The sequence below is a fragment of the Sparus aurata genome, chromosome 5 (assembly GCF_900880675.1).
Source record: "Sparus aurata chromosome 5, fSpaAur1.1, whole genome shotgun sequence".
NCBI classification, from domain to species: domain Eukaryota; kingdom Metazoa; phylum Chordata; class Actinopteri; order Spariformes; family Sparidae; genus Sparus; species Sparus aurata.
Genome location: NC_044191.1, coordinates 22,879,179 through 22,904,189, shown reverse-complemented (window position 1 = coordinate 22,904,189; position 25,011 = coordinate 22,879,179). Strand labels below are relative to the sequence as shown.

At 39.3% G+C, this 25,011-nt stretch overlaps 2 protein-coding genes across 6 annotated transcripts; one reads left to right on the top strand and one right to left on the bottom strand.

The window, feature by feature from the left end:
* Positions 1 to 1,351: 1,351 nt before the first annotated feature.
* Positions 1,352 to 6,812, bottom strand: LOC115582435 (flavin reductase (NADPH)-like). Its single transcript, XM_030418409.1, has 5 exons — positions 6,675 to 6,812; positions 4,407 to 4,635; positions 3,603 to 3,804; positions 2,779 to 2,943; positions 1,352 to 2,481 (listed from the first exon to the last, which is right to left on the bottom strand). The coding sequence occupies exons 2-5, from the start codon at positions 4,566 to 4,568 to the stop codon at positions 2,324 to 2,326; spliced, it is 687 nt and encodes a 228-aa protein (XP_030274269.1). The 5' UTR covers positions 4,569 to 4,635; positions 6,675 to 6,812; the 3' UTR covers positions 1,352 to 2,323.
* A 987-nt stretch (positions 6,813 to 7,799) lies between these two features.
* ppef2a (protein phosphatase with EF-hand domain 2a) lies at positions 7,800 to 21,294 on the top strand. Of its 5 annotated transcripts, none has more exons than XM_030415893.1 (19): positions 7,800 to 8,049; positions 8,784 to 8,854; positions 8,999 to 9,058; positions 9,161 to 9,169; positions 10,282 to 10,409; positions 10,510 to 10,564; positions 10,658 to 10,833; positions 11,404 to 11,518; positions 11,732 to 11,778; positions 12,310 to 12,476; positions 12,593 to 12,629; positions 13,082 to 13,231; positions 14,433 to 14,765; positions 16,129 to 16,314; positions 16,420 to 16,562; positions 17,422 to 17,528; positions 18,001 to 18,167; positions 18,289 to 18,376; positions 19,911 to 21,294. In XM_030415893.1, exons 2-19 carry the CDS (start codon positions 8,851 to 8,853, stop codon positions 20,162 to 20,164), a joined length of 2,226 nt encoding a protein of 741 aa, XP_030271753.1. In that variant the 5' UTR covers positions 7,800 to 8,049; positions 8,784 to 8,850; the 3' UTR covers positions 20,165 to 21,294. The 5 variants fall into 5 exon arrangements, with proteins under 5 accessions (XP_030271753.1, XP_030271755.1, XP_030271754.1 ...); XM_030415895.1 differs by having other exon boundaries at positions 8,784 to 8,883; XM_030415894.1 differs by lacking the exon at positions 8,784 to 8,854.
* Positions 21,295 to 25,011: the final 3,717 nt, after the last annotated feature.

The following is a 25,011-nucleotide window of genomic DNA, read 5'->3' as shown; positions in this document are numbered from 1 at the left end:
ATCCTGATCCGCAGAGATATTTGACTAACAGAAACACACACTCACACTCACACACACACACACACACACACACACACACACACACACACAGATTCCTTGCTTTTATAGAGAGATAACAGTTTTAATCGAATGATCCTAGGAGCTATGTTGTCCGGGGCTTAATGTCCCTGGTAGGGTCTCCCAAGGCAAACAGGTCCACCCTGGAGCCAGGCCTGGGGTTGGGGCTCGCAGGCGAGCGCCTGGTGGCCGGGTCGGTGGGCAGTATTTGCCCACCGACCGGGCCGGGCACAGCCCGAAGTAGCGACATGGGCCCGCCCTCCAGTTAGATTCCAGTTTAGAAAATGAATAGCCTATGGGAAAGAGTGTGTAAAAATGCAGGAGGCAACAGTTTAAAGCATACACGTAGAAAACATGTAACGTACATCAACCATCATGTAATTGCAGGGTACCGTGGGCACAGGAAGCTCTTTATTTTGATTTATCTTTTTTTTTTTTCAATGTAATTCTGTTTCTTTACCATAAATAGTGGAGGAAACATCTAGAAAATGCACTTTTATGCACACCAACATATCAGGTTGCATTCTTGGACAAATGGTTGTGCTGGTTGTCATTTTAGAGCATCTTTTTCAGATGAATTTACGACGACATTCCACTCCAAACATTCCCAGTTCAGCTCGACGTAAAGAGACCCAACATCACCTTCTCCCACATTTTTTTTAATTTTTATTTTTTAACAATTACACTTGCTTTTAATATCTTACTGCTATTACAAGGCTCTTTGATATGTGTCATAATGTACTGATCATAATCATTATGACCCTCGTGCTGTCATTCCAAGTCCATGTCTTACCTTAGCTCATAGTTCAATAAAAATGCAGTAAAGCAGCACGTTAAAAAAACTCACTGTCTCTAATGTCTGGAGAACAGTTGTCTAACTGGTGGACACTGTATACAAAACACTTCACCATGACTAGCAAAGTTATTTCCTTTTTAGCATAAAATGTTAACGAGAGGGCACTTCTTGCGTTTAACTCCAATGAATGGCATTTTTCTGTCATTTCATGTAATAATTTCTATGTTGCACTCCTGACCACACCCTGATCACTGGATTGAAAGCCATCCAGGGGTTTTATCTGTAACAAACACACTGTATTAAAAAAAAACTTCACATACAAACATTTATCTCATCAGTGCAACAGATTTCAACATTAATCAGAAGTCAAAGGGATTGTTGAACTGGGATTTTCCACAATGTCTAAAACCCCAAATCGTCTAACTTGTTGGGTACTTTCCTAAAAACCATGGAAAATATAAATTATTCTTCATGCCCAGAGCAAATGATTCGACTTCAATTTCATTACTGTATGTTTATTTTACAGAAATAACATAGTACAGACTTGAATATAAAGTGCTCACATAAAAACATGGTGCAAAAAAAGTAATTTCTTTCATTCCAACTTATTGAATAGTGGCTGAAAGTGGCAGATAGAAATGGCACAACGCTGATCTCATGTGGCGGAAGTCATTCACTACAATGTGTAATTGTACTCACCTCATGAGTAGAAAGTAAAACCAACATAATTCAAATGGTACACTTGCTAATGAAGATCTTTAAATGTATAAAAACAAGAACATGTTAAACTTGGTTAATCAAAAAGACATTCATCAGACAGAGTAGGCTGTATGGTAGCTATGTCATTATATCCAGTTGTAGTGAAGGCTGGAACAAGACGGGACATTTTGTTAAAGGACCAGTTCACCAATATTGAAAAAGAGCACTTCTTGGCACCTTGGCACCAGTGATATCTAGCCATGAAGATAGTTTGGGCTTTATTTGCACTGTAGTTCCTGTTGTTCTTCCTCAGACATTAGAAAAAAATAAATAAGGATAAAGACATATCTTTTTATAAGTGATTTCTTATTAGGCTGCATAATTCACTGAACAACCGATCAACAGTTTTTATAAGAACTGGTTGTTTTTGTAAAAAGCAGTTCCAGTGAAAACTGTTTATGATGAGATATACGGTATGTTAGATTATTCAGATATAATGGAAAACAGTAACTTATTAAAGAGTTTGCTGCTGTCGTTCATATTTTCCTCTCCACCAACTTAAGAGGAAAACATTTAGCTCTTAAGCTGCAAAATGTTATCTGTTATTTCACAGAGAACAGTGTCCTGCTGCTGCTGCTGCTGCTGCTGTAAACAAGATTAACAAGAAAAGTAAAGTCGAGGACATCTGCATGGCTAAATACCACTCGAGATTGGTGAGTAAGTATACTGTATGTTGTACTTTTGGTGAACTGATCGCTGGCTGCTACTTTCTCATTTGGTCGTGATGGCGACTCCCCCCTTGATCCAGGCGTTGCTGTTGAGAAGAGAGAGCATGAAGCGAGCCACGTCTCCTCTCGCCACTGCGCTGCCCACAGGGTTACCACTGCTGTCGGGCACAAAGTATCCGTCATGGGTCAGAAACTCTTGAGCTGTAGAGGGACGCAGAAGTGAGAAACTGTGAATGAGAGGCATTACATTACAACCATTTGTTCCTTCAGGGAGTTAAAGGCTGAGAACATTACAGGAGATGGCCTTAACAGAAAAATGAGGCCCATTCATTCATTAACATGAAGCTAATAAGCTTGAACTCTGAGGCAGAAAGGCTTTACACTTCAGCACCTCCAGACTAAATGAATGAATGAGCTGTTTGCTGGTTAAATAATGTGCTTGAGTCTATTTATAGGTTTGCTTCTGCCCCCTGCTTGCCGCTGCTTGTCTGCTATTACCTGAGGCCGGCAGGTTCTTGAGACCAGGAGGGCGAACCACAGTCCAGTTGATGTCTTCAACATTCAGGAGAAACCGCTCCATCTCATGCATGTTGGTGAGGACGCTTCGGATCATCGGCAGCAGGAGGAACCGGATCAGATAAGATGACTTCGTCCCAGAGTTGGCTAACAACAAAAGAAATAAACAATGAAACTCAGAGGTATATCTGTGAAATCTTAATCTCAGATTTCACCCAGAATGTGCACGGAGAGTACTTTTAATTCTGAGCAAGTCAAAATTAATTAAGTAAAAACCTGATTCAGACCATTTCTGTGTTAAAACTCCAGGAAAATAATGAACTAAATGAAGGGAGAGTACAAACAGCAGGCTCCATCTATGTCTGTATCCATATCTGTATCTGACATTGAGAATAATGAGCCCTAATACGACTAAAAACGACAACACAAACCAAAACAAAACAGGATTTGGTGTCAGAGCCTTAATTTCTGATATTTCAGTGGCTGTTATCAACGGGCACAGACCATAATGCTCCTGGATGCAACTGAATAGACCTACAACCAATCGAAGTAACAGAACGCGTAAACAATCAAACGTTCAGATTTGTTCAGAAACTGTTTTTTGTTGATGTAATAAGTGAAATCTTACGTAAATGTTACACTAATTCATACAACAGTACCCTACTGCATGTTCAAACCTGTTACATATGATATATGAACAGTTGTTAACACAGGCCTCTCTGACCGGCTTGCACTCATTGCCTTTGTTGGCTAGGTTTGGGAAGGTTAGGCATGAGCAGTGAAGATTGGTTGTGTGCTGTCCTTACGGTCAGTGTACCAGGAGGTCATGGTGATGATCCTGTTGACTCGGACCTGTCGCATGGCGCTGATCATAGCATTCATGGACATCGTGTAGCCCGTCACTGCCGAGAAGATGGAGGCCGGGAAGCCGAGGCACGACATGACCACATCCTGTCCTTTGAAATGAGTCTTCAGAGCGTCTACTGAGAAAATATCAGCCTCCACCACCTGAGAGCAGCGAACAGGGAAACATGAATAATGTGTGACTTTTAGTTCCTTTTACTTTTGTCAACACAGATGAAGAGTAGTGCATGATCAGGAACAGTTGTGCTTCTTGTATTGTCATATGTGTTCGATTTCCATTCTTCCAACAATGACAAGCTACTGATAGATGTAGCACTTATCAATCCATTTCCCAAAACACTGTTTGTTTTTTCACATTCACAAAGAATGTGTGTGCACTACATATCTAATGTCTGTGTAATGGCTTACTCTTGAACGTGGGCACTGTAGTTTTTAAACATTTTCAAACCGTTACTCAAACTGGGATAAATGGTGCCTTTGTTTGAAACTATTTTCAGCTGCAGATTAATACAATATATCTTTGCAGTGCTGCAGTTAGGTCCACATTGTTATCGACTCTGCTGTGTGCACACTTTCACACCCAGATGTGGAACCTACAAGATTTTTCACCTGCTGTTCGGACGCATGTGTAAATAGCCCTGTTGGTCACAATAAAACATTCATCATGTGACTTCACAAAAGACTGGACTTCGAACCCAACATGCAGAAAGCAGCAGCACAATACGACCGACTTAGTGTCTCATTACCTTGAGATTGTCATGATGCACGGTGAGTTTTCCCGGGTTCCTGACGATGGCAGTGACTGTGTGACCCTGCTGCAGCGCCTGGTTGACCAGATACTGTCCAGTCTGCCCGGTGGCTCCCAGCACGGCGATCTTCATCCTCAGGCTCCGACACACAGAGCTCATCCAACACTGATTTAACAGACCGAGTGTTGAGTGCTCTGATCTCTCCAGCTGCCAGAAAGTTCCCGCCCTGTTACGAAAGTTCAAGTGTAAATAATGATTGTTACAGTGCAATAAAGAGGCTCTCTATGAGAAATGTAGCTCTTTCGTATGACAGATTTTGTGTTTAAAATGTAGATAAATGGTACACTGAGTCTTTGTTTATACATGAGACACTGATCCAAAAGAAACGCTCGTTGAAAGAGGTAAATCAATTCAAGACTCACTTGTCCAGAATTCCCCCTAACCCTGCATAGCGTGACTCCCCACCGACGTCCCCCAAAAAGATAAATAAATTGTATGCACTTGTATGTTTGTATTTATCATAGCACTTATGCATTTAAAGAATATTTGACAAATAGCAGTTATGATTCCAGATGAGGGCTTGACAATTGTTTCTATATTTCTTTTACTACATCGACAGTGATATTTTGTGGTTTATCTCTTGTGACAAATGTACTTATTATAAGTCGCTTTGGACAAAAGCATCTGCTAAATGCCCTAAATGTAAATGTAAATGTAAATTTGTTCTTTATGTTAGTCCACAAATCAATCATTTAAACCTGCTATCAGACTTGAAATGATTGACGCTTCTTCTGATATGTGTGCAAACATTACACGAGATATATAACAGTTATTCAGATTTATCGGTGCCAATCAAAATGCTTTTAAAAATTCAAATTTCCTGTGAGAAAAAGGTCTCAACATTGTCCCAGACAACCTCCCTTTAAGGAGGCACGAAGCAAAAAAAACACTGCACATCTTTGTTGAAATTAATGGATTATTACCGCTGCAGTGGAGGATGACGAGCCTGCTGATCAGATGCTCTCTAAGGATACTGAGCAGATACTGTTGACTGGATCTCAAATGATGTTGGTTAGAACATCGTTCAGAGAATGTAGGTCTTGGTAGATGATACAGTGGCTGATATTTGAGTCACATGCTGTACTACAACTGCAAAAGGTGGCTACAATTGAGTTCATTCTTATCTTTTATTTTGAATAAAATTCAATTTATAAGTGTTAGTTTTTTATGTCTTATGTAAAGCACACTGCATACCATTATTACAGAAAGGTTGACATGTTACACCTATTTAGTAACCTAAATCTTAGAACCATTGTATTAAAAGTAAAAAAAAAGACCAAAAAATAAAGAACACAGGACTTGATTCTTTTAAGATTCAATCTGTTAGAAAATCAAGAATTCAGTACAGTACAACATTTTTAAATAGCTTTAATTAAATATTCTTGTCTTGTCAACCACTATTACTCAGAATGATATGTGGTTGAAAACTCAAACTAAACTTTCATTGACACATACACTGAACGTTACATGACTTTGCAATTCCCAGAAATAGGGCAAGGAAAATTCATTATATGACCTTCAGTGCGGTCAACAATAATTCCTAATTTGTGATTTATTGCTTATAACATCCTAAAGCCTAGTACTGCAGTCCCTCAAATTAATTCGGTGGTTTTGTCATCTGGCTGCAAATGAGGCTTGGGAATCATCATGCCATCAAATCAAACTGATACTGTGATTAAAGATCATCCCATAATTTGTGGTCTCAGTGCTGACAAATTGACCGCCTGTTTACCAAACATCAAACATTGCATTTCCAGGGAATAAAAACTAAATCGAGGTTCAATATGTTTACATGCTGTTTACTTGTTTTCAGCTCATGTTCAGTCATGACACTCAGGAAGTACTGACGTTCCTCCCAGCTAGAGTCACAAACTGCAGCCACCATCATGATTGTTGAGTTAAATCAACATTCACACAACTGTATGGACAAAAACTGACCAGTGTAACTTTCATAAATTGGATTTTTGGCATCACTTTTGACCTAATGAAAAGACACTGCCACACAGTCAGCCTTGGATCTGCCTTGAATAACGATACGCCCCCCTGCATAATTGTAAAATGTTATCGGACGAGCGAAGCAACATCATCTTTGCCACATTTCTCCTGATCATTAACTACAGTTCGGCTTAATTGACGCTGTTAAGAGCTTAAAAGGTCACAAGCTGACGTTGAATAACAAACCAACATGAGCGTTAGCTAACTCACCTTCGCCGTTCCTCAAAGGAGGCGTTCAAAAGCGGCAGCGTTCAGTTGTGTTTGTAAAGCAACGATTTTCAAAGAGGTATGAGTGTGATATATTTCAAATTTTTTTAATGTGTATTTTAGACACACGCATGTGCGATTACGTGACTCTTTCTACTATAAAAGGACATCCCAAAATGTACGATTTAATGTAAAGCTACTCCCCGGCTAAGCTAGCTAATGCAGCTAATCTATTAGTTCTGTCAGATGTCAGGAAATTAGCATTATCTATTAACAAGTGAATATTTGATAACGAGCATTTAAAAAAATATTACAAATGTGCCTGTCAATATAAGTGGTTGCTTCCTTGACAAAGGTTTATTTCAAGTTAATTTTAATTTCTGTTTTTTTGACAAGGGGAAAAACTTTGGATATTGGTATCTTTTGATGTGCATTTTTCATTCATTTGGCAATTTTTAGGGCCAACAATTTAAAACAAATCTGGAAATTCACAAGCGTATACTTACAGGATACCGATGCACAACAACTTATCAAAGTTATGGGTATATTCAAATGCAGATCTGTTGATTTTATTAAGTCTGGGACCTAGCAAAAGTTAAATTAAGTACCTTTTGGTGATTGATTGTATTTTTATTTGGTCGACATTAGGAACAAATATGCGAGGGGTCAAAATAGACAATCAATGAATGATAAAGGTCAGTATTGCCTTTTAGTGGAGGTGTTGTGCTTTTTTCCAGCCTGACATGAGCAGATCTGTACTCAGACCAGCGAAAAAAACACTGCTGCAATGAAAGGTAGAGGTGCCCTCATCCTTAGGTAACATTGAATCAGAAAGTCACAAGTTCCTGTTGGACGGTGCGATTGAGTCCAGCACAAACACACCTGACCATCTCACGCACGCATAATCCTGTACTCCAAATACAGAACGTGTAATCAAAACCCTTCCAAAATAAAGTCCAAAAACAGATGCCGGCCTCCATCTCGCAACCTAAGTTTACCTCTGCGCTTTTCAATCTTTCTATATAAAGACCAGTCTAGCCGCATAAAGAAGTCTTTAGCTCAAGTAATCCACTTTTGGCTCGGGGCCTTCATTATGCGATAACACTGAAGAACTAAATACTAAACCAGCTTCAGCACAGACCGAGGGGGCTGAACAGTGGGGATTGCTCCATACATGAAGACTCTGTTGTGAGTTACCGAGTCTTGCTGCCATTCATCCACCTGTAGTGATCGGTCTGATGGACACCCTGCAATTCTTGACCTGACCCTGGAGTGGTGGAGGATGAGACAGAGCAAATGCTGTTTAACTATTCATTGAAACTGAGAGCCGGCAGCCAAACGAATTGGGAACTGGTGACTAGATAAAGGAGGTGACCACGTAAGTTAACTTCTGATCATAAGATGTGTTGGTAGAGGAGCTTTTATCTATTTGTGCACCGGTTAAATAAGTTGCGTAAAACCTGAAACAAGCTCTTACAAAGAGACATTTAAATGCCACGAGTCTCAGTATTGGTCTTAAGTCTTCGTGACTCAGACCTGGTTGAAATAACAGTTTCAGGTCCTTTTTAGTTATCTTAAAAGGTCAGTTTTGCCTTGTAGTTCTGCATAATAATAAGCAACGTCAGAAGACTAATTGGATCACTTTAGCCTGAAAATCTTCAAAGGTGACGAAAGCCACCCATCTGTTCCTTTCAGAAGGCAAAAACCAGCTCTGCAAAACAAGGAAGTTATGTGCAAACTCAATTTTATGAAATCTAATATGTTCAGATTTAAACGGCCAGTCATCTCAGGCATCGTTGTTTACCTGAATTTAACAGAAGGGTATTTAAAAAAATGTCTCCATGACTCTTTTTTTCTATTTCATCAAAACAACTTTAGATAAGATACTTCCATTAGTTAGATGTTTGATTCCTTAATGTAAGCCTTCATAGAATTCAGACCAAAACAGTCCTCTGCTTGCAGGATTGAGGTCAATCACAGAGGTTAGGGAGCGAACCAGCGGATATAACGGGATTAAAAGGGCACAAAGTTCGACGTCCTGCAGCTTCAGCTCTCCTCCTGCTGCTGCCAAAGCAATTTCTCGCTCTGTGAATGAAGGCGGTTTTCTTACAGGCCAAGACTGTTGTGGAATTTTTCAAAATGTGTGCGGAGAGATGTGAACCTGTGCCTCAGCCTCAAAATGGGTGAATAGTCAAATTTGTGACTCCATTAAGTAATACAGCTAAATACGTTCTCATGCTTTTAAAGTAGTGTGTCTTATTTGTTAATTTTTTTTATACTGGAATCGCTTTAAGCTGATGTGATGATTGTTTGGTGATTTGAAACAGGAACAGTCATGGGATGTGGCGTCACAAAGTCTGACCACTTTCACAAACACTCCGGAAAAGGTAACAACGATCATCCAGAAACAAACTGTTTATTTCTCTTAACCTTATCTCCCTATGATCTCCCTAATATGTTTGTTTCTGTCTTTCTTTTTTGCTATGCAGCCGTCACAAGTAAGCCACATCTGTCTTGCCTCGTTTGTTGTGTTGTTGGGTTGTTAGATGTTGCGTGTAAGCTCAAGTAAACAAACTGGAGATTGAATTCTACCTCAGCCACATACTGTCACACGCGGGTGGGAGAACCATCTCTTGTAGTACTTGTACAGGGCATCCAGGAATTCAAAATATGTTGGAATGATGACAACAAAGGGTGAAAACAAAATGAAGGTTTCCAAAACTGGTCAGATTGCAGATTCAGATATTTCTACAATCAGACAAGATTTGGACTTTCTATGTTGGAGGAAAGTTGAAATTGTAGCGGAGTGTAATCTCAGTAATGTTATACATATGTAAACAATAAATTACTTTACAAACAAATACAAAAAAAAACCTTAGCTATTTAGATGTCTTGCCGGTTACATTAACCGGAGACTAGATATAAGAAGTTACTTCTTGAGTTAGGTTAGGATATCCGCTTGATAATCTTCTGCTAGCTGTTTTTTCTTGAAATAGGAAAACTGAATAGCAGCAGAATACAAAAATATTCTCTCAAATATGATGTCAACACAGATACTGAAAATATATCCCAATATGGACAATAAAGGCAATAGAAAGAACATTTTTGAATAATTAATTTTCATCAGCAAAGATTACTACAGAATAATTACACCTCTACTGTACGTTAGAGCGTCTAGTGGTGGACAGTTTACTCAGACTCTGAAAGTAAAAGTAGCAGCACAACCTTGTAGAAATACTGAGTTACATGTTGAAGTCATGCATTCAAATACATTGTTGTATCTAAAGTACAAAAATATTAACCTTGAAATATACTTAAAGTAACTCAGAATAATATATGATTAACAGGATTATTGATTTAGTCATGTGTTCATCACTTTAATGTTGCAGCAGGTGAAGCTACTTTTAGGTACTGTATATAGTCTGATCTTAACCTACAGTAATACAACATAATTCATTTATTGTTTATGTTTTATATTATTAGTCTGAATCTATACAGTAGCGAGGAACTAAATGTATAGTGGAGTAAAAAGTACAAAGCTTTCCTCATAATTGTTGGGCAGTAGTAGTGTATTTTCTGATCGTCTATCCTCTGTTCTCTCGCGATTCAGCTATCAGAGCCGCTGTCCTGATCCAACGATGGTACCGTCAGTATGTGGCCCGTACCGAGATGAGACGGAGATACACCTGGCACATCTTCCAGTCCATCGAGTACTCTGGAGAACAGGCTCAGATAAAGGTGAGAAATGATCAGAGATGAGCCAGTGTACTTCTGCATGTTTGATGTGGGGAAATGATAAAAAATAACAGCTCATCTGTTGCGTCGCCACCCTGTGCAGCTTTATAATTTCCTCGGCTACCTCATGGACAATTTCACACCATCAAGCAATGAAAGTAAGATATTTGTCCTCTTGACTGACAAACTGTATTTTAATTCTGTAAAGCTGAATATCTGAGTTTGAACTGTCGTCTTAACCTCCCCTCCAGGAAATCTTATCTCGCACATCTTTCGAGAGAACGAGGTTTGTCGGGATGCAGAGTGGGAGAGGTACTTCTGCTACAAGAACATCGAGGTGCCGGAGATTTACTCAGGACCTCACCTCACCTTCCCTCTGACGGTGGAGCAGGCGGTCGGGCTGGTGGAGGCCTTCAGGAACAAGAAAGTAGGTGCACACCTCTGCTTTAGAGTCTGGTCTCTTCAAAGCCACTGCAGAGTTTAGTTTAATGGGGAAAAAAGTGGTGGAAATGACTTTAAAGACAACATTTTACATCCTGATATTACACTTAAATTAGACAAATTCCTAGAAAAACAGAAGAAATGTTATATTACTGACACTTCTGTATCTATGTGTGTCCTCTGTCCTTTGAACATCACACACTGAACTGTGATCTTTAACAGACTGAAAATTTAGTGTGAAATCAGGAAAAGCATGATATTAACCTTGCAGATGAAAACAGAAATTTACTTACGAGCTTAAAAAGGAGTCTCACTTGAATCTACCCACCAAGGTTATTTGATTCATTTTCAATTTATCATAAGAGTTACATTAAGTATATTGAAAAGCAACACTTAAAAAAAAGTGTGATTTGTTTAGTTTTTCAAGTTCTGTGCAGGGCTAAAAGCAAATCTGCATGAGGCACAGTATCACAGCAGTTAACAAACATCGCAGAGTGACCATCTGTTCATGTGTTTGTGCCTAAAACCTTCTTGCTAACAAGCTTCTCCCCAGTAGCAGCTGCACTCACGCTACGTCCTCCAGCTCCTTCTCGAGACGTGGAAACAGCTCCGGATGTTTCCGAATATCAACCGCATCTCCACCTGCCAAAGCAAAGAAATCACTATTTGTGGTGAGCTGAAAGAAACTTGTGCTTTCTAAAGAGACAGTAGAGAGGTGATTGGACAAAAGAGTAGAGAAATCAACACTGGTATTTAAATGATATACAGCAACCAGAGCCTCTCTGTTGCAAAGATTCAATTACAGAAATGTACACAGTTTATTTCTGTTTGTTGTTGCCAATCAATTGTGTTAATTTACATGTGTCCCATCCTACATATTACAGGTGATTTGCACGGGCAGCTAGAAGACCTGCTGCTGATTTTCTACAAGGTCTGGAGCTCATCCTCGTTTTTTTAGCGTATGAGCTGTATGTTGCTTTAGTTATTATTTTTGAAGTGTCGCCAGATAGACATAACCTGATTTTGATCAAAATAGTAAAACTAGTACAATAATATTAATGGGGCCCCAAAGTAAATCAAATGCTGAAACTGATAATTGCTGTGATCAATTATCTGCTGATCATTGTTTATTGGGTTTGATTGATAATTTAGTCAGCAAAATGTAAAAAATAATTGAAAAACACCAAGATAAGGTATTCACATGTCTTGTTATATTTAATTTTAAATTATGTGAAAGTCTTACAGTCTGACAGTCGAGACACTTAAATTAAGGAATATCTGACTTATTTCTAGTATAAATAAATTTCATTATTGGCTGATTATCAAAATGTTTTTTTCTAAACCTTTTCTACAAACCAATTAGTGAAACAGGATCTGTTTTCCCTGCTTGTGCTGTTAACGACCCTTTGTTTATGTTTAGATTACAGAATAACCCTTTATTTTGCCGCTGTTTACCTTTCAGAATGGCATGCCGTCCCTGGAGAGGCCCTATTTGTTTAATGGAGACTTTGTAGACAGAGGCAAAGACTCCATTGAGATCCTCCTCATCCTGTTTTCATTCCTGCTCGTCTACCCCAGTGACATCTACCTGAACAGAGGAAACCATGAAGACCATATAGTCAACTTGAGGTGAAACTAAAATCTAATTGGTGGATAGTGAAGCCCGAGATCACATGTCCTCATTGTCCAAATTCACCAGGTAGACTCAAAAATCTAAATTGTTGTTATCTTGTGTTTCCCTGTAGGTATGGCTTCACAAAGGAGGTGTTGACTAAATACAAGGTAGGTTTATATCACGTAAATTTTCTGCTCATAAAATCTCCCAGTGTTGCCAAAATGTGTCCTAATTCTGACTATCATTGGTAGCAAACCAAAAGAGTTACAGTCACCTTGGCCTACACATTCCTAGTGTGATACAGACTAATACAACACTGGTCACTCCTCCTTGCAGCTAAGAGGATTTGAAGTCATTAAGTCAGAGGCCTGGAGGACTTCTGATGCGTCAGGGAGGTTGAGGTGGTCCAAAGACCCAGGCGTCAAACTCACACTTTGGAACAACATATTTATTATCATCAGTTACTACCACTTGAACTTCTGGTTGTGGTTTCAGATTTTGAGTTGATAAAAATGAATGAAAAATAACCAAAAAAAACCAAAACGTTCACTTTCACAGAAAACAGAACAACATAATGCAGGTTGAATATATTTATTTTCTTGATTGTGCTTCTCCTCAGATGCATGGCAAACGGATCCTGAAGCTGCTGCAGAAGATTTTCAGTTGGTTGCCGCTAGCAACGGTGATCGACCAGAAGGTGCTGGTACTTCATGGAGGGATCTCCGATGTCACTGATCTCAGCCTCCTAGCCAGACTGGACAGACACAATGTGAGGAGACAACATGTGTGGCTCTGATAAACTCTTTGAGAGATAAACTCGATCAAACACAGACAAAACTACATCCATGAATTCAGTCAATCAATCAATCTTTATTTGTGTAGCTCCAATTAACAACAAAAGTCATATCGTGACACTTTCCTAAAGGAAGCACGTATGAAGTGCATAGCATTGGTCCCAGCACAGAACTTTGTGGAACTCCGTGACTAACTCAGTGCAGTTCCTTTAAAACCAATTAAATGTTCCAGTCATTGTAATAGGATATGATGGTCAAAAGTGTCAAAAGCTGCATTAAGATCTAATAAGACTAGCGCAGAGACAAGACCCTCGTCAGATGTGATTAGGAATATATTTGTAACTTAAACCAATGCTTTTTTGGTGCTATGGTTCTCTCAAGAACCTGACTGGAAATTCTCATATAAACTATTGTTTTTTAGAAAGTCACACACAAGTTTTTTTCCAAAATTTTAGAGAAAAGGGGAAGGTTAGATATGGGTCTATAGTTGGCTTAAACCTCTGGATGAACAGTTTCAACAGTGAAGCGGTTTAATTACAGCAGCATTAATGGACCATGGTACATATCCAGTTAAAAAGGACAGATTGATCATGTCGAGTATAGAAGTGCTAAGTAAAAGCAGAGCAACTTTAAGCAATGTAGTTTGGTTAGGGTCTAACAGACACGTTGATAGTTAGAAAATTTTAGATATATATCTGTTTTTACAGCTGTTTCTGATGTTTTTGTGTTAGAGGTTAGATTGGTATCATCTGAGATCAGAAGGTGATGCATTTTGTCTCTTATAAGAACAGTTGTATCATTAAAGAAGCCCTCAAAGTCATTAATGCTGAATGTTATAGGAATACAAGGATCAATAGACGTATGACTCTCTGTCAGCCTGGCTACAGTGCTGAAAAGAAACCTTGGGGTTGTTCTTATTTTCCTCTATCAATGCTGAATTATACGCTGCTTTGGCATTACGGACCATTTTAAAGCTTTCTTGCCACACTAGTCGAGCTTCTTCCAGTTTCGTAGAATGTCATTTCCTCAGCTTTAATATATGAGTTTGGGGGTTGCACCATCGTGTTAATCTCTTCTGCTTTATTGTTTTCTTTTTTAGAGGGGCAGTAAAGTCAAGCACCATACGGCCAGAGCCTGTACCACTATCAATTATCTGCTCTTCTCTGTTATTCCCAGTATGTTTCAGCACTGAGGCCTCCAAAGAAGAGACACCAAAGCTCATCGGGGATGTCCATTGACTCGGATATGGAAGAAGACGTGTGGTCCGCCAACAAGATCTTCCAGCGTCGCACCTCCCTCATGTATCCCAAACCCCTCGGAACGCGCGAAAGCTTCCACAACCGCTCACTGCAGGACTTCTCCGACCGGCTAAAACAGAGCGATGTGGACCAGATGGAGATCAACAGGAGGAGACAGTCCATGTTTCACTTCAGATCAGAAAAAGACATGTCTCAGGCTCTGTCCACTGAGTCTGTCAAGAGCGAAAATCCGGCGGACGAGTGGAAACAGGTGATAAATGAACACTGAACAGATATGAACAGATTTCTAGTCCATTTCATTTGTCATACATTATTACATCCAAATAAGATCATATTTTTGTGATGAGAGGCGAAACTGGAGGAGAAACACATTATTTTATCACTTACATTATCTTGTCGTTCTCAAGGCACAAACAAGACACACAAAACACACGTACATTAATGTCAGAATACCTTGGAGAAAAACACGTCGTCTTTTTGCTCTGCTTTTTAAAAGAAATTCAGACCTGCTGTCACAGATTACTTACATTTAAATATCTCACAGTCCTCAGATTCTTCATAAATGTAAATGATTGAAATGCTCAGATTTTTTGGATAGACCTAACTCAATGGAATGCAGTTCGATGTTGTGTATTAAAAATAAGTGCGCTTTTGAACATCTCATTTAGGAATGAAAGCGCTCTGTGAGCAAGTTTGTTGTTCGTTGATGTCTTAAAGTGACTCAAATGAGGGGTTTAATTGGTGACGTCATGTGGAAACTAACTTACTAATTTGAGCAGAGTTAATTTCCCTTCATGGCCTATGTGCCACAGCTGTGTTCCAGTGGACTAAATCAATCCTGAGTCACAGCCTGATACACGCTCTATCAGTGATCATCGCTCTGAGGATTGTTGCCTGCGTGGGCCGTAACATGCTGTAATCCACCACGTCAGTAATCTCTCTGCCGTGAGTCAAATCTGCTTTTCAAACTGGCCGTCACCGACTTAAACACAGGAGAAGTCAATGAGCTTCTTGGGCACCAGTACTTGTTGGTGGCTAAGGTCCAGGTCAATCTCTGTAAACAACTCAAGGTAAACCAGTCTGAAATGTAAGGTACTACTTCAGGTGTTTGTATTCATTAACTCATTGTAAACTTATTCTAATCAACAGATTAGAATAATTAAATTCCATAATTAAAAAACATAATTTTATATGGCCAGCAACAGTTAACTCAAAGTCACAAACTTCGTGGTGACTCTAGAGGAGAATTGAGGAGATCATCAAATTACAGTCGGATATATCTTCTTGGCACCATGATTGTCTGTACTAAATGTAATCCATTCAACAGTTCTTCCAGTTGTCATGAAATTCGAGATGTTTTTCCAGTCTCGACCAAGCACGATAGGAATTTCTTCGTTTAAAAGTTGACATTCTAAGTTTATTGGAAACTTTTACTGGAAACAGTAGTTTTCTCCTTATCAAGAAGACAGTGATCTCCAGAGCAGCTCGAATGGATCTGGTGATGAGATTGTTTCGCTAACTGCTGTTCCCAAGTTTTTTCCCCTTTCACTGTGTGCTCTGTTTTTCATTTCAAAGTTAAATCTCTCCCTCTTGTCACTCCTGACCGCCTCCAGATCCTGGACCTGCTGTGGAGCGATCCAATGACCCAGGATGGCTGCACACCCAACGAGGTGCGGGGCGGAGGCTGCTACTGGGGCCCCGACATCACCGAGGACTTCCTGAACAGACACAACCTGCAGCTCATCATCCGCTCTCATGAGTGTAAACAGGAGGGTTATGAGTTTTGCCACAACCGTAAGGTGAGCTGAGACACTGACGACCCACAGAGGCTCTAATAAGTTCACAGGTCAGTGCTTTCACTTAAGATGCACTGAGACGTAAATATTTTCTTTCCATATCCTTAGGTCCTCACTCTGTTCTCTGCCTCAAATTACTACGATGTTGGAAGCAACAGGGGGGCCTACGTGAGGCTGGGTCCAGACCTTGTGCCTTATGTGGTTCAGTACCAGGCCAGCAGCATGATCAGAGAGCTCACCGTGAGACAAAGGTGCAAAAACTACCAGAAAATATACATCCAACAATATGAATCATTCAGGGATGCAAATGGTTTAGCTATCAGTGAAATGAATGGTCTATAACAAGATAGAAAACAGTGAAAATGGTGAAAAACATGTGTTGTACTTTCCCAGAGCTGAAAGTGACAGATTTCTGGTTTTGTCCAACACACAGTTCAAAACCTCAAGAATTAGATTCTACCAAAAATAGAGAAAATAAGCAAACCATTGCAATTTGAAAACTGTAATGGGACATTTTGATAAATGTATTTCATTTCTCTTTTACAAAGACAAGATGAGAATATTGATACCATTTATAGAAGTCAGTTTAGTGTGGGGTAACAGCTAATTAGCTACTTAGCATTGTTTGGCTTAACATAGAGACTGAAAACAGCAGGAAATAGCTAGCCTTGCTCTGTATAAAGGTAACAAAATTCACCTATCATCTCATTATTTAACACATTTATCTTGTTTAATTACCTGTTTTGTTTACCTTTTCATTCACAGAGCCTTTATGATTATGTCTGTAGTCTACTATGACTACATCCCAAAAATTGATTCTAAAGAAAACTATTTCTTTAGATAGTTTCAACACCACGTTCCATGAAAATTACGCAAATATTTGTACGCAACATATCTACTCTATTAAAGGTACATAGATATTCCAAGAATACAGAATTATTTTTCTACCGTTGCGATTGTTACTGGATTTTCGACAAAAGCTCACATAGTTTTGCCTTTTTCAGATTCGAACTGTTCCTGTTTCAAACTGTAAATCAACATTGTTTTCTACACTGTTCTGCCTTTAACTCTGTTCATTATCTGTTCTATTTGTTGTAATCTTGCCTGCAGTGTTGGGCGAACAGAGCGCTCAGCCCTCAAAGTCCTGCGGGAGCAGCTGTTTGCGCACAAATCTGACCTCCTCTGTGCCTTCAAAAAGTACGACAGCACGAACAAAGGTGTGTAGTGTCACTTTCACGAACCATTCAGTCCTCAACGGATCAGGTGTTACTCAATTAATAAGACAGATCTATCATGTTCTTCCCCTTGTGGTTTCTCAGAGGACAATGTCTGGCCAGGGAGAAACGTGAGCTCATAGTTCTTTGTTTGTGTAGAACATTTAATCGCCAAATTCAAAAACAAGTCCAGTTTCACAGAAACTTCAGCTGAAGCTAAATTACGTATTACTCAGCCAACATCCTTGTTTCTTAAGTTCATAACAAGTAAATAAGGAAGTAGGTTATGTAATCTTTCTGTCAGTCAGGTCCTTTTGCTCTATTTCGTACAGATTTATTTACACTTTTGCTTGTAGGAGAAACTAGTGAAAATCTCAGGTGTATTGGCCTGCATGGAAGCAGTGGAGGAGAATTTGTCTAAAGACTAATGTCACAATGCAAATCAGATAACTGGTAAAATCTCCACCTCAATCAGGTGTTGTGTCTCTGAGCGACTGGGCGACTGCGGTGGAGAACGTGATGCACCTCGGCGTGCCCTGGAGGATGCTGCGCTGTCAGCTGGTCACCTCCAAGACCAGCGACGGCATGATCAACTACCACGAGTGGTTCAACGAGCTCGCCATCCACGGACCCAACACAGACGTAAGGACACACATACGAGTTTTATCATCACATTAGGGACCACTTCAAGGAGAGGGAGGAGATGTACAAATAAATGCTCTGGACTTTTCTCACTTGGTTTTCATCGTTTCTCCTCTTGCAGCACATCGACCAGAGTCTACTTGAGACCTTGTATCGCCATCGATCCACCTTAGAGACCATCTTCAGAATCGTAGACACAGATAATTCAGGTAAAACAACTTATTCACATCATTATACAACAAGTTCTATAATCACTGAGGTATGGGATTTCAAAACCGTAGAAAAGCAAATGTACAGGATATGATTACCATCAATTTTCATACACATACCGTGAAACCGGTATTCTGGTGCAACCCCACAGATCACTGAAGTGTTTCTTTCACGTTTAACGGACAGGGTATTGTGATGTTCTGGCGTCCTTGTGTTAGTGCCGCTTAAAGGGAAATTCCACAATAAAATGTTCCTCTGTTTGGCATGACATCAGGTAAAGATGTCAACAAATAAATCAGGTTTTATCACCGGTGACTCGGAAGTCAATATTCACTTTTCAAGACTCAAGACATTTTGCATTTAATAATCATACAGAGAAAAAGTCCATGTTTAGTGTAGTAACAGTTACAGTCATTTAAGTCTGGTTTATTTTTTACTATGAAAACAGTATTATAACAGAAGTTGGACACAATGTGGACGTCAGATCAAGAATGAATCATCCAAAGGAAATACACATGAATGCATACAAAAGAGGAGACTGATACAGCTCCAGTAAGATCATAAAATATATGTAGAAAAGAAAGAAACAGAGGAAAAAGATCAATTAGATGTCTTGTAGATTAAAAAGGAACTTCACAGAGTATGAAAACAATTGTATTATGTCCTCTGTGGCTCTGGAGAAGCACTGCTGTCAGTCAGATTCTTTTATAGATTCATCTTTAATTAAAGCTCCTGTTTGTAAGATGCTAAAACTGACGCTTTGGGTTTCCCAACTCGTCAGATACTGAAGCTTTCAGATGGTGGCCGACCCGACCTACAATCCTAAAGCGTCAGTATCTGACGAGTTGGGAAACCCAAAGCGTCAGTTTTACCATCTTACAAACAGGAGCTTTAAGTTAATTAATCAATCATTTGGTCTACAAGGTATCAGAAAACAGTGAAAGTTTGTTCATTACAGCGTAGTTGCAGAAAGATTAATTAATTATCTGATGAATGAAAGATGCTACAGTTTCATGGTGCATTATGGGAATTGTAGGAGCTTTTGGCACTTGGACAATACAAGGGACTGCTCTTGATTTCTGCTGTTTCAGTTTCACAATTCGTTTTTTTAGTTCAGGCACTTACAAGTCGCCCAACTTAGTGGAAGTTCAACACTACATTTTTATTGTGTCCCTTTAATAAAACATGAATTAAATGTTACCATAGTTACTCACAGAGACTGTCTGACCAGAGGCAATAGAGGTGTAGCTGTGTCCAGATAGAGACGTCTACAGAGTTCAGCCTGTTAGTCTACCTGTGGCGTGCTACTGCCATCTGAGTCCTTCCAGTTAAGACGGAGATTAACCCACTGATCTACTGGGCCCTTCACCCCACCCCCACCCCCGCCTCTCATCAGAGTGAAACACACTTTTTCCTGTATCAGTGTCCGCCTGGTACTGCGTTTTTTTTAAAATCCTTTTTGGCCCCATCCTATCACTGCATTTTTAATCTCTTATTTTCTACCCTGCATCTTTATCCTTTCTCTTCCCCCAGGCTTCATCACCATTGAGGACTTCCGGCAGACCTGGAAGCTGCTGAGCGTCTACCTAAAAATGGAGATCACGGACGATGCCATCTCCGACCTGGCCGTCACCATCGACAGCAACCAGGACGGCAGCATCGACATCGACGAGTTCATGGAGGCCTTCCGCCTCACGGACAAGAAGAGCCGTCTGGAGCGAGGACGTAGCATGTTCATGGGCACAGCCACCGACCTCACCAAGCTGGAGGGAGACCCCAACATTTGAGCCCAGACAGCAAAGAAAGCAGAGAGCAACCTCCACTCAGACTCCCTCATCCGTCAGACATGGGAGGGCGGGATTAAACAACCAACGCAAGCTGCTTTAATGACGCACATTAAGACGTAGGAGGCTGCTGAGCAACAGCCGCCTGGATCACAGGGGATTAGGAAGAGGTTAGAGTTCAGGGTATTTGACAGCGAATGCTCATTTTATGTTGTGAAGCCGTTTTATCCACTGAGAAAGTGTGGGCAAAATGCAAGTGCATGAACCAGATTTATATCTATTTTAATATGTTAGAATAGTTGGAAAATACTTGAACAAACAGTCCAGAAACACAGAAACGAAAAGGCTTCATGTTCAGCTGCATGATTATTAAAATAATAATATTAGATACTGTGATCACATTTATTATGAGGACCTTTGCATATCAATAAATCCTTATTTTTTACAATGCAGCATGTTTTGACTTATGTGAAAGACTGCAGACAAAAGGAGTAACAACTGTACACTGACGCCACGTGTTTTTGAAAATTTTAGTCACCTCCTCTTCTTGCTCTCTGTCGCTGTTTTCATCAAGGTATTCTGTCACTATTGCATCTTCTGCGGCCAACTATATTTTAAAGCTCTTTGAGCCAGTGTGCAGGCGTTTTTCAAAACATTTGAATATATGAAAAGACAATGAATAATTGTGCAGTTAAGCTGCGCTAAGTATTTGCAACTGAATGTTGCTGGTGCCTTAGCAGTAGAGGTCCTTCAACTTGTAGAGATAAAGTCTAGTTTGTACTGATGATGTTTCGTATGAACTGCCAACGATGTACTGAAGTCCCTGATACCATCCCTCACCATGTCAAGAACAAGAGAACTCAAGCTGTTTTTGACTCTTTGGATGTGTCTACCTACAAATTGCTGCCCTGAACATTTACTCCTTTTCTAAAGGTAGAATATGATATTACTGCGTTTTTGCAATGTGAAGTTAGAGTTAGCTTAGCTTAGCACAAAGACTGGAAACAGAGGGAAACAGCTAGCCTGGCCGGTAAAAAAATCCAACAACCAGCTCTAAAACTCATTTATTAATTCTCAGATGTTACATCTGTAGTTTTAAAGGTGTCCGTAGGCAGATTGTTTTTATTTTTTTTGTTTTGTTTTTTTGTGGAGCATGGTCAGCTGTTTCAAGTCTTTATGCTAAGCTAAGCTAACTGTCTCCTAGCTGTGGTTTCATATTTACAAACAAGAAGGTGCGATCATTCTCTCTCGTCTATTGACAAGAAAGCACATTTATCTCCTCAGTTTCTATTGTTAAGTTAAGCTCCCACATTGTTTAACATTGTTGAACCCCAACTGAACCAGACGAGACATGAAGAAATCAGTGCGCAGATAAAAAGTGTGTACAGACTTTTAGTTTGTAAATATAAATAATATTGTATGTTTTTTTAGCATCTTGAACTTGTAAAATGTTTACTGTAAATACATTTCTTAGTCAATTTAGTAGCATTCATTTGTGTCTTGGGTAAGGAATGATTAACAATTAACACAACTTGAAGAACAGGAATGGATCAAAAAGCTGTATATTAGGGAAAAATATAATTTAAGTTCCCAGAAGACCTTTGGACAATCTCCAGTAGTGGGAACATACAGAATTTACCTTCAAACACCAATTACACAATACTTCCTATCAATTTCTTTTCAGTGATTAAAAGTAAATAATAAATAAAATTTGGAATAACTCAGTTATCAGATCTTGAAAATGATTCTTTGTTTTCAGATACAGGCATTTAATGTGCTCTTATTTTGTCCCTCTTTATGGACGCACATGGTTTTGTTAGTGTGAAGTACATATAGCCTAAAACAACATTAAAAGTTCACACAAGGCTGCAATCAACTGAATGAAAATTTATTATTTTTACCATCAATTAATCCACCAATTGATTTTTTAGATTTCCAGATTTTAGAAGATATTTTTCTGCTGTCTTTTACGACAAAGAAAAGCATGAAATCCTCTCTTATTTGAGAAGCTGGAAAAACTGAACTTTTGTACGTTTGTATAATATATTATTAGAATATTTTTCTGACTTGCAACAAATTGATTAATTGACAAATAAAAAGTCACAGTCAAAAAGTAATTAAAAGCTGTTATGTTTAACAAAATATGCCATATTTCGTCCAAAATATCTTTTTAGGTAAAAGTCAAATAACATTTTAATGTTTTTCCCTCAGAAATAATGCAGTGGAATAGTTTTTTAAATCACCTAATCATAACAGAAACTACCTCTGAGAATTATCAGGTAGGTAGATAAAGTTTTTATCCTCATTTTATCCAAAATGAACAATGTGATGTGGTTATTCTCCTTCCAGGTCAGTTTTCAGAAGCACCAGCAGGGGGCGAGAAAGACCATTGACTCAAACTCTGTTGGCCTTACTGAGAGTAATTGTGACAGAGGGCAGTACAACCAATGTTCATCAGGAGCAGTGTCTCAGAACTGATGACTGTTAAACATATAAGTACACTCTGACTTTAAAGGATAATAGTTATCCATAAAGGTTGGCTAAGAGTATCAGGTTAAGGATGAATGCGATAAAGCAAAGTGGGATTTCTAAAAGCACAACAACCTGAATCTGAGCTGCAGCAACAGCCAGCGGAAACTCCTGTGGATTCCATCGCATTGTCTCCTTATAAGCGTCTGTGATGGGGACATCAGTTTTCCTTTCAAATGATAATCTTTCATGTGGGCGGGTATTAAAGCATGTCCCGAGCTGCCTGCAGTTTTAAATGCAGTTGGATTAAAAAGCAATTGAGCAAAGTTTGCACAACAGTCATTGTTTACCCGGAGGCAACAGTTTGACCTGAGAGTCAACTAGTATCTTGATTTGTGGACTATTATTCATTGGTAGGGGAGGAATTCAAATGAAAGTGAACCATTCTATAAAAGTACTCTGTTCCAAGTTAAAGTGCATACAGATTAAAAAAACATGTTAATAAGTGAGCTTTAGACGGACTGGGAGGCAGATTCTGTTGATCTCGTACAGACCTGGCAAGCTGTTTCCTCCTGGCTCCAGCCTTTGATGCTAAGCTAAGCTAATTGTCTCCTGGCTGTTGCTTCTTCACATTCAAAAAAAGGGTTTCTCGTCTCGACTTTGACAAAAAAGGAAAAAAGTCAAATAATTGTGTGGGAAGAAGTGCTCAGATCCTTTACTTCTACTCTACCTTACTCTATTACAAGTGGCAGTCTGGCATTCATTTCTTTACTTAAAGTAAAAAGTAGAAAAGAATTACAGACTCTACTTAAAGGATTTAACGTCATTTAGAAAGATATCGATATGAGGGTTATTGGATTATTATTACTGATGCATTCATGTGTAAATCACATTTTACTGCTCTGTAATGTGATAGAGTAAAATTATGATGAAATAGTGTAAAACAGGAATGCTCACGTTCGTAAGCGCAGTACTTGAGTAAATGTGATAGAATGTAACTGAGTACATTTACATGGCTTCTGTATAATGTAACTGAATGTAACAAAGTACATTTACTCGGCTACTGTATAACTTTGAGACACCTGGACTTTACTTGATTATTTCCATTTTACGCTACTTTATACTTTTACTCCACAACGTGTTCGAGGACAATATTGTACACTTTACTCAAGTACAATTATTTGATAAATTTGCACAATTTGAATCGACTAATGAACGAAGATATATTACCATAGATTGAACTGCACCGGTACCTTTATGATGAATATTATCGGCTTTACAGTGATTCACACATTAATGCAACAAAACAGTAAAATGATTTTAATCATATGATTTTACTTATAATACTTTTAACATTTAACAGTGTTTTACACTGTAGTATTGGTTCCTCAAAGTAAAATGCTTCTTACACCACAGCTTGCTGTTGGGTTTACTTTCTTATCTGTAGACAGATCCATGCAAGCTGTTTCCCCCTGTTTGCAGTCTTTATGCACAGCTAAGATAACTGCCTCATGTCTATTGCATCACATTTAACTGTCAGACATGACAGTGGCAGGAAAAAAAGCTAACCAGTGAAACGCTCTGATGTGTTTCTCATCAACACTCAGAACATGTGAAAACAGACCCAGTGTGTCTCCCCAAAGGTGGAGGCCGACATGCCGCCGCCTGCCCTCCGCTGCTTCTCACACCCACCACCCCCAACACAAAACACTCACGCTGTTGATAAGTGGGACAAAGGAAGAAGGCAGTTAGACCTATTTTTTCCAGTGCGGTGGAGGATGGGGCATCTATTGTTCACTGTCTGCAGGTGGTCTTACAGTTGTAAAGCTGCTGGAGCTCGGCCTTAATGAGCCGGAGCGTCTCAAAGCTCTGGGGATGACACATTAGTCATCGACTGGAGGACTAACAGCGCTTTCGAGTAACATTAAAAAGCTACATAGGTTCTACAGTGAATAATTAATCACACACGTCAGTATTAGGATTTGTGAAGCTGGTGTTTATGTTCGTTGTTGTCACGTGAAGCCGCTAATATTACTTAAAAGTAAAAGTCTAAAATATTTTAAAATCATTAACACTTATTAAGAAATAGGCATAGACTTCACGTCAAAGATGTCTGTGAATTGAAGTTAGAGTGCTAACCAGCTAGCCGTGACCCGTTCCTGTCTCGTGACACCACTTTGTACCTCAGCCGAGCCAATAATGAGTTAATGTTGCCTCACCGTCCTCAGACCTCGAGGGCGAGAAACCACTTCCATCAGCAAAGAAAGAAGTGACGGATGTAAAAGATTGGTTAGCTAAACAGAAGTCTTTCCGCTGACGGAAACGGCTCCCGGCGAGTAAACTTACGAATAGCACCCTTAAGCAAGGGATTTGCAAGGGAG

Bases quoted from the DNA above. Each gene is read 5' to 3' on its own strand.
- LOC115582435 (XM_030418409.1), bottom strand. From the start codon at position 4,568: ATGAGCTCTGTGTGTCGGAGCCTGAGGATGAAGATCGCCGTGCTGGGA. The intron at 2,944-3,602 runs GTAAGGACAGCA...TTTTGTTGTTAG, and splicing joins GACCTCCTGGTACACTGACC to CCAACTCTGGGACGAAGTCA. The intron at 2,482-2,778 runs GTAATAGCAGAC...GTCCCTCTACAG, and splicing joins CAAGAACCTGCCGGCCTCAG to CTCAAGAGTTTCTGACCCAT.
- ppef2a (XM_030415893.1), top strand. The intron at 10,834-11,403 runs GTAGGTGCACAC...TCTCCCCAGTAG, and splicing joins AGGCCTTCAGGAACAAGAAA to CAGCTGCACTCACGCTACGT. The intron at 11,779-12,309 runs GTCTGGAGCTCA...TTTACCTTTCAG, and splicing joins TGCTGCTGATTTTCTACAAG to AATGGCATGCCGTCCCTGGA.